The 15,002-nt window shown below is 42.0% G+C and overlaps 1 protein-coding gene across 1 annotated transcript; it reads left to right on the top strand.

The window, feature by feature from the left end:
• The first annotated feature begins 1,190 nt into the window (after nt 1-1,190).
• LRRC3B (leucine rich repeat containing 3B) lies at nt 1,191-2,439 on the top strand. Its single transcript, XM_003132076.7, has one exon. It carries the CDS (start codon nt 1,338-1,340, stop codon nt 2,115-2,117), a length of 780 nt encoding a protein of 259 aa, XP_003132124.1. The 5' UTR covers nt 1,191-1,337; the 3' UTR covers nt 2,118-2,439.
• Nucleotides 2,440-15,002: the final 12,563 nt, after the last annotated feature.

Genomic DNA, 15,002 nt, shown 5'->3' on the forward strand with positions numbered 1-15,002 from the left:
AGTCTTTGGCTTGATTCCTGTCTCTACCACCTACAAGCTATCTGACCTTGGGCAAGTCACATAACATGTCCAAGATCCACTTGCCTCATCTTTGAGGATTCCATTGTAGAGGGGATATTCTTTGTATGAGAGAGTAGTTTTCAGTGTTAGCTTGTATCCATTTCTCATAACCTTGCTCATATCACTAAAAGTTGCAATTTCTAAGAACTTTTCCAACACTAATTTTATACATATATATATATGTTTGGAAAGAAAAAAACAGGCTATTGAGGAATGCTTAGAGGCTAGATTTCTTTGGAGATGTGTGTCATATTAGAAGATCTATTGGGGGAGTTTACCCTGTGGTGCAGTGGGTTAAGCATCTGGTATTGTCTCTGCAGTGGTTCCAGGTTGCTGCTGTGGTGTGGGCTTGATCCCTGGCCCAGGAACTTCCAAAGACCATGGATGCAGCTGAAGAAAAAAAAAAAATCTATTGGGGAGGGGCTACATCGTGTAGAATACAGATAGAGAATCCTTTAGAAATTCAGTTAAGGACATACTTTCAGGTATAATGCAATTTCAAAATGTCACAGGGAGGCAACTCTGGTAGAGCATCTGGGCTATAGGTCCCTAGAAACACTTTGTTGTAAAAGCTGGAGTGCCACTCATTCAGTCTAATTCAAGTTAAGGTATTTCTTTAGAGAAAATATTGCGAACTGGACATCGATTCAAAATCTATGACAGACATAGTTTTCTATGGTAATTAATTCTGAAGTAGTATTATTTATCATTGCTGCCCAAGTGCAGGGCTCAATTGCAAAAGATGCCTCTGTGGTAGGAAGAGGAAAGAGATTATTATATTTTGTTGCTGTATGATTCAGAAAGGGTTGAGAATATGGTGAGGGCCAGGAGAGTTGAGAGAAACCTGGACTGCTTGCTCTAATTTTGCACCGTGAAAAATGAGGCACCGTAATTTGGAAATGTTGTCATTTATTGACAGTCCTCTCCCCCAGCACCTGGGATTTGAACAGGAACCTCTCATGACACAGGTTTCTCCCAGGGGTGTTGATGGAAAGTACCTGCATAACCAACTCTTCTGCACACATAAAATGCCAGACGCCTAAGGAGCATTTCTAATTGCAAGGCACCTCCCTTTGCAACAGAGCTAATTCATCTGCTTCCCTTTCTTTTAGGTGCCCAAGCAAGGACAGGAACAATGAAGAGAAACGTGTGTTAGTTGCAGCCCTCTGAACCACGCAAGAAAGAAAATCAACAGTGTGGACAGGTCTGGAACCATTACCCCACTTGTTTGTTGGAATAAATGAGGAATGGGCTGGTGATTATGCTGACATTCCAGCATGAATCTGGTAGACCTGTGGTTAACCCGTTCCCTCTCCATGTGTCTCCTCCTACAAAGTTTTGTTCTTATGATACTGTGCTTTCATTCTGCCAGTATGTGTCCCAAGGGCTGTCTTTGTTCTTCCTCTGGGGGTTTAAATGTCACTTGTAGCAATGCAAACCTCAAGGAAATACCTAGAGATCTTCCTCCTGAGACAGTCTTATTGTATCTGGACTCCAACCAGATCACATCCATCCCCAATGAGATTTTTAAGGACCTCCATCAACTGAGAGTTCTCAACCTGTCCAAAAATGGCATTGAGTTTATTGATGAGCATGCCTTCAAAGGAGTAGCTGAAACTTTGCAGACTCTGGACTTGTCTGACAACCGGATTCAAAGCGTGCACAAAAATGCCTTCAATAACCTGAAGGCCAGGGCCAGAATTGCTAACAACCCCTGGCACTGCGACTGTACACTCCAGCAAGTTCTGAGGAGCATGGCATCCAATCATGAGACAGCCCACAACGTGATCTGCAAGACTTCTGTGCTGGATGAGCACGCAGGGAGACCATTCCTCAATGCTGCCAATGACGCCGACCTTTGTAACCTCCCTAAAAAAACTACTGACTATGCCATGCTGGTCACCATGTTTGGCTGGTTCACCATGGTCATCTCTTATGTGGTGTATTATGTGAGGCAAAATCAGGAGGATGCAAGAAGGCACCTTGAATACTTGAAATCCCTGCCGAGCAGGCAAAAGAAAGCAGATGAACCCGATGACATTAGCACTGTGGTCTAGGGTCCAAACTGACTGGCATGGAGAGAGAAATCCGCTTGGGATTGCAGTAGAATAAGTGGTTTACTTCTCTCACCCATTGTAAACATTAAAAACTTTGTATCTCCGTTTCTTTTGAATTACGCCACTGTTGAACTTTTAACCAACATGACGACATAAGAAATCATTTTAGTTTAGGCGACCCACCCCTTAATGGTACCCCCGGTGGTATATTCCTGAGTAAGCAACTCTCTGAACGTTAGTTAGATCCATCTCACTATTTAATAATGAAATTTATTTTTTTAATTTGAAACCAAATAAAAGCTTAACTTTCAACCACTGAAAACAGAGTGACTTATTGCTCAAGAAAACAGTATGGTCCATTGCTTTAAAGAGAAACAGACAACCCCTGTGAACCTAGAGAAATCTCAGAATGAAAGATGTGTTACTAAGTTCTGCTGTACACTGAGGAGCCATAGCTGAGTGATCAGCCAAGTAAAGTACCTGTCTTAGCAAACCCAGGTGATAAGAGGCTTTAGTTGGGATGCCTCTAGGAGTTTGCTATTTAAAAGTTGGTGGTTTACCTAAACACACTATTTCTCCTCTAGGCTAGACACATGGGCAAAAAAAGCAGTGCACATTCTGTCCTCAGGATATCCTGCTGGTGCACAGAGGTGTGTGACAAACATAGAATTGGCCATGCCAAAAAGGAAGGCCCTAATTATCATGTAGCATCCACTTGTGCATTCATTGTGCAAGGCATTTGTACACTAATACTATGTCTCTAAACCCTCACTCCTGGAGGAGAAAGTGATAACCACCCCATCTGCAATGGAGGAAGCTATGCGTGAAAGAGGTCCCATGAACTGGCAGCTAGAAAGTTATCAGAACTTGAACTTGAACCAAGTCTTCCCATCTACCAGACTGAGGTCTTCACACTATGTTCTTACTGGGTTGGTTTATAGACATATAATTTACATTTTAAAAATGCCACCCATGGAAGTTCCCATGTGGTGCAACAGGTTAAGGATCCAGTGTTGCCACAGATGGGGTACAGGTTGCAACTGCAACATGGGTTTGATCCCTGGCCTGGGAACTTCCGCATGCTGTGGGTGTGGCCAAAAAGAAAACCAAACAACAAAAATGCACCCCTGGTAAGTGTACAATTATCCATATTTGACACATTCATACACCTGTGTATCACAATACTATGTCCCTGATGTTGTTCAGAGATAGGAGAAAAACTCACTTGGTTCTTGGAGTAGGGAATTGTGTTCTTTTGGTTTTAAGGTGCAGTTGAAGGTAATCCTGGAAACTTGGATGGTGGTGGAGGTAAAGGTAGAGGAAGTAGAGGAACAAAGGGATGAAAGTGTAGGAAGTTGTGTGGGTTGATGGGGGCTAGGTAAGGGAAGCGACATCATGGGCTCAAGAATAAAAGTAACTAGGAGTGTTTATGGAACACTTACTGTACACCAAGTGCTGTCTTTGCGTTGTCTTAGTGAATCCTACAGTTGCCCTGGAAATAGTCTTTTGTGAATGAGAATTCAGAGGCTCAGGAGTTTAAGTAATGAATTCAGGATCCTAAATCCGGCAGATACTGAACCGAAGTCAGTTGTCTCCAGATCCTCCAGACTGCCTAGTCATCGTACTGTATACTTGGCAATCATAGACTCTACTACTTAAAGTGGCTAGTTCTCTGGACTAGAGGTTTGAAGATACCTAAGTGATGGTTTCATTAAGAAATAATAGCAAAAACATGGAGTTCCCATCGTGGCTCAGCAGAAACAAATCTAACTAGGAATCATGAGGACATGGGTTCAATCCTTGGCTTCGCTCAGTGGGTCAGGGATCCAGCGTTGCTGTGGCTGTGATGTAGGCCAGCAGCTACTGCTCCAATTCAACCCCTGGCCTGGGAACCTCCATATGCCACAGGTGCAGCACTAAAAAGACAAAAAAAAGAAAAGAAAAAAAAAAAAAAAGAAAAGAAAAAAAAAGGAAAAAGAAAGAAAGAATAGCAAAATTAGCCCTCTGTGGAGTTTAGGTAGGAAGGAAGGCTCCTGTGCCGTTTTGATCCCCATAGCCTTTTCCAACTCTTAGGAGGTTATAATGGAGTCACATTTCTGTCCTCCAAAAGCACTGTAGTTCCTACCCATCTCAGTAGTCTCTTAAAAGAGTGAGCAGCGTGAACCATGAGGGTCAACCAACCCAAGACTTGTGGTAGGCGTTCAGGGCAAGGTGGCTAGGCTCAGGGCACACCCCCCAAGGCCATGGGCTTGTCACACCTACATTAGCCTTACTGGAAAAACGTAAGGTCTAGTCTTAGAAACCTGAGATGTCAAATTCAGGATCTGGGCCCCAGAACTCCTGCACCCCAGGAGAAGGAAGCTAGATTGTTTGCTTGTGCTAACTGGATCTGAACGCCTTTCAGCAACACTGGAGCTTTGCTGAAGATTTAACACCCCCTGGAGGACAATGTTATAATATATCTCGGTGAGTATTACCACAGAAATATGCCTCACTGAATACACTTTTCTTTTTCTCCCCCATAAAGAACGGAAAAATAAAGTCTTTGCTAAGATAACCTTTGAAAATAATAAATAAATTAATTGTGTTTGAGTGTGTGAGTCACATTCATTTTTAGAAAACTTTCACAAATCACACAATCCATTTCAGGTTGATTCTTCCAAGATAATCTTTATATTCTTACTAATAAGAGCTGATTTTCCTACTGATCAATTTCACTAGTGGAGTGAAAGTACTTGTGTAGGAAAAATCTCAAGAGTGGTAGCATCATTCTGGACTTAGGCAGCTGTGGAAAAGTTAGTTTGTAATTCTCTACCTACACAGAGTTGAGAGTACATTCTAGGTTAATCCCTGTCCTTGCCTGTTGATCTCCAGTGAAGAAGGCTCTAAGTGCAAGTGCTTTAAAAAACTGCCCCTCTGGTGGCTCAGTGAGTTAAGGATCCGGCATGGTCAGTGCTATGGCTCCAGTGGCTGCTGTTGCATGGTTTGATCCCTGACCCAGGAACTTCCACATGTCTCAGGTTCAGCATAAAACAACAAACAAACAAACCCTTTTAAAACTGCCATGAGTATATAAGTCATTGGAGGAGAAAATTCTTTTCTTTTTTTTTTAAATAACAGGCTATAGTCCCTTCATGACCAGAACTGAAACTTCCGTTTCTAGGGATTTTCGACCCACTGGCCACGGTGCCAGTGAGCAGGAAGAGCTTCCCCACAACTGGCTATCTAGAAAAATTCCCAATGTGCACACTCCCACTTTGATCCCAGCATGCTCCTTAATTTCCAAACCCTTGCACATGTCACATACACTGAGAGCTACGTATTTCAGGACTGTAAGCCTTTTTGAAATTAACTATTCTTTGAAGCAGATAGCATTTACCTTCTAAATATTCTAAATAACAGCCTCTTTGCTCAGCCCACTCCTTTGGTGTTCCTCTTTTAACCTCAACCTTTAAATTAAAAATATATATACATCTGGGAATTTAGTCTGATCATTGACAATGTGCTTATCTCCAAAGCAAGGCAAATCATAAAACATGCCAACCCAACTGGAACATTTTGAAGAAAGTGATGAAAAGTTATGTAATGGAAGGTTCAACTTTCAAGAACGCTTTGGCAAATAGCAATGCACTGATAGACAAATTCTGCCATGTACACGTTGTTCTTTTTTATGTCCTTCTCTGATTACCCACAATAATTCTTTTCCTGACATCAGGCAGCGTAAGGCTGTCTGCAGTGTGGGTAGGATTTTCTTACTGGCTCATACAGGGAGTCCTCCCCTCTGTCTGGCACAGCGGGAGAATGGAAAATTCTGCTTAATTAAATGCCTGGGTGACTAGAGAGAGGTGAACTCCTAGAATGTTGGGGGTGGAAGCATCCTAGAAGTGCTCTTCATCCACTGATTTTCAGGGGTTAAAGCTGAAATCCTGGCAGGCATGGGGATTAGCACTCATGTCTCCATAAAACCCATCCAAGGTCCCTCTGGGACACACCAACTGCCTCTCCTGATAAACTGTCTCTCAGTCTTCAAAGGAACAGAACAACCTAATGGGGTACACCATTAAAGCTTCATTGGCTATGAGCAAATTTCCTTGAGGATTCAGAAGGCGCTTAAGGTCCCTACCTTTGCCACCAAGTTGTAATAAAGAGTATGCAGGATTCTAAAAAGTTTCTTGTTCCTTCCAGATCAGATGGGAAGATTCATTTCCCTTCACAAATAGGCCCCAGATAACATGCTCTGTGCTGTGCATGGTCTGGGCTTCCCAGTGGAGAGACTGAAGATTTGATGCTGTTGCAGCTTCCTGTAGGGGAGTGGGGAGGAGATGCACGTTTGTTTCTTTGAGTAGCAGCATAACCCCTGAGGGGCCTGGTACAGCCCTGCTGGCAGGGGGAAAGGGGAAGGATTGCCTTTACCTGGTGTTCTTTTTGTTTCTAGAGCTTCCCTGAGTGGCATCACTAGATTCACCAAGTTGACTAGACCTGAGCCAGACAAAACCAACTAGAGGCAAACTCCTTTGCCGCACATTTGTAAATATTCTTCCTGTCCTTTCCCAAACCCAAGTAAGGGAATCAGAAATTAGGAAAAAGGAAGATCTGAATTCCTCAGCCCACATTCACCCCATACTCATTGGATGGTCCCAAAACTCACATCAATGAGTGGGTCACATCTACATCAGCCCAGCAGGGGGCACTCCTCAAGGTCTAAGACATTTTCCTTCCAACAGAGGGAAATTATGATCTTGAGGCCACAAGACCTCACAGAGTCCTCATCTGGTCACAGGGAGCCCTGTTTCATGCGTGAGTGACAGTAAAAGAAAATCCATCTCTCTTAATGGCTTTAATATTTAAAAGAACCAGGAGCTAGTGTGAATTGCTGAAGGGTGTGTGTGTGTGTGTGTGTGTATGTAATGGGACCTGTGTCCCAGAGCCTCAGGAAAAGAGCTAATAGGAGCATGGAAAACAAAATCTGTCAGTAATTTGGTCCCGAGATGGCCCAGATTTGGGTTTTCTGGGAAAATTATTAGATGTATTTTCAAGACTGTCCTTAAGTTCAGTGAAAACAATTCCACTTGTCACTCATGGCAACTGAGTCTATCAAGTTGAACTGTGCACTTTCTATGGCTGATCTTCTGCTCACTATTTTTGAAGAAGAATCAATGCATTTACTTTCTTTGCCTGTAGCCAGATGAGCTTCCAACTGACAAAAGTTGCTGGATTTGACCTTGAAAGAGAGACCTGAAATGAACATGTTGTGGGTTCCTCTGGGGTTGGGACCAAAATTCCATTTTTTAAAAAATTTTGTTGGAATATAGTTGATTTACAAAATTGTGTTAATTTCAGGGGTGCAACAAAGTAAATCAGATATACATAGACATACATCCACTCCTTTTCAGATTCTTTTCCCATATAGGTTATTATACAGTATTGAGTAAATGTCCCCTGTGCTATATATTATGTCCCTATTACTCATATATTTTATATATAGTAGTGTGTATAAGTCTGTCCCAATCCCCTCCCCTCCCATATGTTTCCCCTTTCATAAACATGTTTGATTTCAAAAGCTTTGAGTCTGTTTCTGCTTTGTAAGTTTTATTGTATCATTTTCATTAGCTTTCACATATTAGTGATCTCATATGATACCTGCGGGTCATCTCATATGATCTGAACTGGGTCTCTTGCAGAAAACATATATACAGGTCTTGTTTTTATATCCTTTCACCCAATCTGGTGTCTTTTGGTTGAAACATTTAGTCCATTTACATTCAAAGTAATTATTTATGTGTGTGTGTGTGTGTGTATACTTACTGTCATTTTCTTAATTGTTTGGCATTTGTTGATGTTGGACTTTTTTCTTCCCTTCCTCTTTTTTTCTTCTCTTGTGATTCGATGACTATCTTTAGTGTTGTACTTGGACTTCTTTTTCTTTTTTAATGTGTGTGTCTATAGTCCTTTCCTGGTTAGTAGTTCCCACAAGTTTTTGATATAGCATTCTGTTTATATGCAAAATTCTTTTAACTTGCTAGTCCCTTAACTTCAAATGCATTTCTAATATCCTCTGTTTGTAATTTCCTCTGCTCACAGTGCTGGTTTAATTGTGTATGGCCAATTTCCTACATTTACTGTATGTTTGCCTTTACTAGTGAGCTTCCCCATTCATAGTTTTCTTGTTTCTGGTTGTGGCCTTTTTTGTTTTGTTTTGTTTTTAACCTAGATAAGCTCCTTTAGTGTTTTTTGTAAAGCTGGTTTGGAGGTGCTGAATTCCCTTAGCTTTTGCTTGCCTGAAATCTTTTATTTCTCCGTCAAATCTGAATGAGATCCTTGCTGGACAGAGTATTCTTCTTGTTGCTAGGTTCCTCCCCTTCATCACCTTAAATATATCTTGTCACTCCCTTCTACCTTGCAGAGTTTCTGCTGAGAAATCAGCTATTATCCTTATGAGGATTCCCTCGTATTTTATTTTTTGCTTACCCCTTGTTGTTTTTAATTTTTTTTCTTTGTATTAATTTTTTTGTCAATTGATTAGTATGTGTCTTGCTGTGTTTCTCCTTGGGTTTATCCTGTATGGGATTCTCTATGCTTCCTCAATTTGAGTGTTTCCTTTCCCATATTTGGTAAGGTTTTGGCTAAAGTCTCTTCAAATGTGTTCTCTGGCTTTTTTTCCCTCTCTTTTCCTTCTGGGATCCCTATGATGTGAATGTTGATACATTTAATGTTGTCCCAGAACTCTTTTAGACTGTCCTCAATTCCTTTCATTCTCTTTTCGTTATTCTTTTCTGTGGCAGTGATTTCCATCACTCTGTCTTCCTCCTCATTCACGCATTCTTCTACCTTTGTTATCCTGCTATTGATTCTTTCAGTGTTTTTTTTTTTTCATTTCAGATATTGTGCTATTCATCTTAGTTTACTTGTTCTTTACATCTTCTAGCTCTTTGTTAAACACGTAACTTCTCAATCTGTGCCTCCATTCTTTTTCCGAGATTTTGAATCATCTTTACTATCATCACTCTGAATTCTTTTTCAAGTAGATTGCTTATCTCCATTTAGTTGTTTCTGTGTATTTTTATATTGTTCCTTTGTTGAAACATATGACTTTGTCATCTCATATTGTCTAACTTATAGAAAGTTTGTGGTCCCCTTGAAAGCAGTGGTATTGATGCTGCGGTGACTGGTGCCCAGTCCTAGATTTCTTGGAGGTGGTGGCAGCTCACATGTACTCTGAGCACATGATGGGAGCAGCAGTATCATGCTACCTCCCATCTTTGAGGAAGATGGCTGTGGTTCATGGTTCAGAGGACTGCTACTAGAGTGGGGGAGGGGGAGACGGCTTTACCAGGAAGCTCTTGGGATGGCTCCCTGTAACTGGTGATGTCAGCAGCCACTCTTGCAGTCCCCCCATTTGCCATGTGGCTCATGGGATCACTTGCTGAAGCTGGATGGGGGCAGTGGCTGCTCTTCCCATTGCCAGGTAGCTGCCGCTCACTCTACAGCTCCTGGAGCTGGAGCAGGCAACGTCCTGCCACCTGAGACCACACATGGGGAACAACGCTGTAGTGGTAGATGCCACCTCTTCCCTCTAGCACCCCCAAATAATATTGCCTGGTCTCCAAGCCCATTTAGGTTTCATCCGCTTACACCCTCAAACGTGATTACCCTAGACTCTAGCCCCTCCAGGCTATTTCCACATGGTCCACACCAGTTTTTTTCCCCATACAGCCAGCCCCACTTCTCTTCCTGAGTCTGATCTCCAAAGTCTGCATTTTGGTTCCCAGCCCCTGCCCACACCAGTAGATAATCGTCTCAGGCTGGGGAGAAGTAGAACTTACCATTCGTGTGGGACTATTTTCATTTTAATTGCTTCAAACTGATTGCTATATTCTCCTCAGAGACTCTAAAGTTCCCTCCTCTGTCCAGGCTGATCTCCCCACCTGTGAGGGGACTTTCCAGGGTACAGGAGCTTTCTTCTTTCCCAGCTCCCTCTGAGGAGGTACAGGTCCCATTTCACTTCACTTCTCATTTTCTCTCTCTTTTCTTTTTTTAGTTTTTTTTTTTTTTTGGTCGTACCCAATTATGGGAAGATTTTCTTGTTCTATCAGCACCCTGAGGTCTTTTGCCAGTATTCTGCAAATTTTTCTGTGTGAATCATTCCACGTGTAGATGTATTTTCGATGTATTTGTGGGAGTAGGTGAGCTTCACGTCCTACTGCTCCACCATCTTCTCCCTCCTCCTCCCCCCAATTCTATTTTTTCTTTTATATTTCATTTACTTATTTTCCTCAGAGAAGCTTTTGCAAAATGAAAGGCGATCTAAAATCTGGCTGTTGGTCTAAAGATGAACAAGCCAGCTCTTGAGTTAATGGCGTTGCTTGTTGAATAGATTTGACAATAAATGGCCCATAGAGAACAGGGTGCTGCTAATTAACACAAATCCATCTTCCTAGAGATTGTCCACATTTCTTCTGGAAGAAAGGTATAGGAAAGGCACCAGTCTGTTCTAAAAGTCTTTCCTTCTCACAGACAGTCCTGCTGATTCCCTGACTCTCTAAGGAGCATCCTGCAATGGCCAGAGGAGAGTAAGAAATGAAGGAAAACTCAGGAAAGTGACACTCAGAAGCAAGGCTGACTTAAACTGACATTGACCATAAAGGAGACCTTTTGTCTTCACATTAAAACGTGGACTGAGGAATACCTGTGTATAAGTCACAGATAAAGACCCTTTCTTCAATACTCTTACTTGTCCCTTACTAGTGTCATCATTTACTTGGCTTAGTATAAGTTTCTGTTTATAACTTCCCTGGTTCTCACAATAGCCCTGCCAAGTAGATATTGTCATTGCTCCAATTTTGCAGATGAGGATAAGGTTCAGAATACAGATAAGGTTCAGAATAGCCCGAGATCACACAGCTGACAGACAGCATAGAGCCCAGGTCCAGCTACCTGCAAAGTCCTTTGTTCTACCCAAGCCACACCATCTAGTTATGCTGCATTCTTTTGTTGTGTGAAGTCTCACGAGGTAATACATGGATGAGAAGAGGGTCAGATATTTCTCTTAATTTGCAAAGGAAGAAATAAAATTCAAAGGAAAAAAAAAGCAAGTGTTTTCACTCAGCCAGTTAGCAGAGCCTGCATTTGGGAAAAATATCTATTCATCCCACATGCATCCCTCTGTGCCCAATTCTGAAATCCTGTGTAGACAGAAAGTAAATTGCCTTCTTAGCAGGACAGATGTGTGTGTAACTCTCAGTCCTGGACATGATGCTCACAGGCACCTGGTTACTTCTGGGATGCTGGCAAGGGTGGCTCTCACTGCACTGCCTTGTGGAATTGCAGCTCCTTCAGTCCCATTGTTTCCATCCACACAGCCAGATTCCCCTGGCAGCTCCTGCCTGCGTTCACCATAGGGTTTTCTCTGGCTTTCACAGCACACTTTGCACTTACAGAGAAGGTTGAGGATGCCAAGGAGCTTCCACCCCCTTGGAGTAGCCCACAACCACGACTCCTGGAGACTTGGTTAGTAAACACCCACCCTTTCACCCACTGGAGCACAGAGCCCGCTCTGGATCATCAAGGTTTGTACTTGGCAGACTCTGCTGGCATAAAAAGTGAACTGCTATCCTCTCATGGAGAGTGGCATAGGACCCCATAATAAAGTTTCTCTTTTAGCCTCACATCCCAGGAAATTAAGAGAAAAAAAAAATTGTGCTTCTAATTTAGTAACACTACATGATCACATAATCCATCTAGCTGCAGTTTAATTTCCTTTACTTTTGTTTTTTAAATTTTTTATACCTGCGCCCACAACATATGGAAATTCCTGGGCCAGGGATTGAATCCGAGCCACTGCTGTGACCTATGCTGTGGTCATTAACACACTGGATCCATTAACCCACTGCTCAGGCCCAGGGATCAAACCCACGCCTTTGCATGGAACCAAGCCACTGCAGTCAGATTCTTAACCCACTGCACCACAGCAGAAACTCCTAATTTCCTTCACTTTTGACCTGCTGTTACATGTAAGTTGTCAGTTATTCTGATTACCTTTAACTTACTGTATGCATGTTCCTATATGATTATAAGCATTTTCTTTAAGACCTCTCACACCCTTTCTGTAATTAAATATAGAAACTATTTGTTTATTTGCTGCCTTTTACATTTCCCTCAAAAGTATAGATTGTTTTAGACTCATTTTTTATTCTATATTGCTTAATTTCTGATTTCTTATCATTCCTTTCCCTTAGCTTTCATGTCCCCAAAATGTTTGATATCTAATCATATTTTACTATAAAACTACATAGGACTGAATCTGCAGGATTCAGAATCAAACATGAGTCGAAGCCTCACAGTCCCACAGCCCCCAAATGTACTTTATTCCTGTGACTCCCTCCCCTTCCCTGGAAAGGAAGTAGAGCGAATTAGAGCATCACCTTCCAAATGAGGAAACTGAGACCCAGAGGTGCAAAATGACCAAGGTGTCTCCAGGTAACAGGTGAGAGCTGGGACTTGCAGGGAGCTCTCTTGACAACAAAGCTCCTGATATACCTAGGTCTCTTTTAAGAATGATGATCACCTTTGCAAGGAGAGGAGTAATTATTTGGTGCAAGAGAACATTTGGCTTTAGGGGGAGTTGAAAAAAGCCCACATTCATCTCTATTCAAAGTTGGCAGATCATGTTGTCAATGTTACTGATATTTTAAGACAACAAGTAATATTTTAGCGCTTTATTGTTTTTTTCCCCCCATTTGTGCTTTCCAACTGATGCCATCTGTTATCAGCTGAGTGGTGTTCCCTCCAAAATTGAGTGTTGAAGTCCTCACCCTCAGTATCTCAGAATGTGACTGCCTTTGTAGATGGGCCTTCAAAGTACAATGAGGGCTTTAGGATGGGCCCTGATCCAGTCTGACTGATGTCCATAGAAGAAGAGGAGATTAGGATGCACAGAAGAGAGAAAGCAGGGATGTGAATGCAGAGAAAGACCACGTGAGGATGCAAAGAAGGCAGTGTCTGCAACCAAGGAGACAAGTCTCAGGAGAAACTACCTTGCTGACACTTTGATCTTAGACTTGCAAGACTGTGAGAAAATAAATTTCTGTTGTTTAAGCCACCCAGCCTGTGGTATTTTGTCACAGAAAACCTAACAAACTAATCCATGATGCTAACCTTTGATTTCCAGGGAGTATTTGGGAAGGTTTCTTTGAGAGACACTGTGAGAAAATTTCAGGAAATACAATCAATTAATGCCATCGCATATGTATCTGGATGCCCCTAGTTTTCAAGGAGAATTTTGATTTTGAAAGGGATTTCCCTCTGTCCTCTGAAAGTATAATGGCTCTAAGAAATGAGGGCCTGTCTATAGATATATGAGAGCAAAGTCAGAGTGAATTAGTGACCTGGGGTGATGGCTCCATTTCCAGAAAACAAAGACTTTTTAAAAGGGAAAGGAGTTCCTTTGTGGCACAGTGGGTTAAGAATCTGACTCAGGTCACTGAGGAGGCACAGGTTCCATCCCTGGCCAGGAGGCAGTGAGTTAAAGAATCCAGCGTTACTGAAGCTGTGGTTCAGGCTCAGATTCAATTCCTGGCCCTAGAACCTCTATGTGCCTCGGTGGGACCATAAAAATCAATCAATCAATCAATCAATCAATCAATCATATATACATACATAAAATTTATAATAAATAAACAAGTAAATAAATAAAAGAGGAAAATGGCCACAGGTAATAAAACCTCTTAATTGGAAGAATGACATAATTGTCTGTATACCCCATATTTAATCACATCTGAATTCCTACTGCCCCTTCTGTCCCAACTTCATTACAAATTTTCCTCAGAGCTCAAAATCCCAACTGCTCCATGAAAACAGTTGTCCTTAAGATCAGGGGCTCAAAAAATGAGAGCTTTTTAAAAATCAATTCCTTTCCAGCAATTTTCACAGTAGATTGGCTGAGTTTCCAACTCCCACGTTCCCTTCTATGAAGGGCTTTGGAAACTCAGATCCACGTTGTCCACATGCCTCTCAACCCTCCCCTTTCACAGAGAAAGACAAACACCTTTACTCAGGTTGGCTCACCTTTGCTCAGTGGTATACACATCTGGCTCCATTAGCTAGAGATTCAAAAGATTTTTCCACAGGCAAGAAACACAGAATCCAGGGACAGTGGAAAGCCTGTTAGAAAACAGTTAATTGCCACTGTTTCCAGGAACTGTAAACACCATAAAGGGCGGAGGCCCAGATACCTAGTGTTTTAATTTACCTTGTGGTCTGGCAAAAAAAAAAAAAAAAAAAAAAAAACCAGAAAACCACCCCCCCCCACAGGCTGTGTTTCATTTTGCTTACCAAGTAAAAGTAACTTGTGTTTAAAAATCTGAGAATGTAGAATCATGCAGAAAATTAGAGTAATATCGAAGAACATGAAGAAAAAATATAAAGTTGGGAGTTCCCTGGTAGCTCCATAGGTTAAGGATTCCGCAGTGTTGTCACTGCTGTGGCGAGGGTTCAATCCCTGGCCCAGGAAACTTCCACATGCTGTGGTGCAGCCAAAAAAAAGAAAAAAGCATGAAGTATTCTAAATTCCATTACTCAGAATTACTGCAAATATTTTCAACTTTCTTCCAGACCTCTCTGTATGCACATTCATAAAAAGGATGCACTATGCTTGTTGTTCATTGATGACTCCCTCTTTCCCCTCAGTAAGGTCAAGGCCAGGCCCCCTTAGTGCTAATGTGATCCTTCCTGACCAACTCTGTGCAGTTTTCCAAAATAATCTCTGGCCTCTCTCCCCCAAACCCACTGGGTTTTTGCCTCTCCTATAGGAAACTTCCTGGAAACTCTCATTGCCTCTCATGGGGTCCTTTGGAGAGTGTGATCAGCTTTGCATTTCTGAAAGATAAC

Source organism: Sus scrofa, chromosome 13, assembly GCF_054392235.1.
Source record: "Sus scrofa isolate SSC_HxYL_T2T_F1_AM1 chromosome 13, Sscrofa_HxYL_maternal_Yorkshire_Landrace_v2.0, whole genome shotgun sequence".
NCBI lineage: Eukaryota > Metazoa > Chordata > Mammalia > Artiodactyla > Suidae > Sus > Sus scrofa.

Bases quoted from the DNA above. Each gene is read 5' to 3' on its own strand.
- LRRC3B (XM_003132076.7), top strand. From the start codon at position 1,338: ATGAATCTGGTAGACCTGTGGTTAACCCGTTCCCTCTCCATGTGTCTC.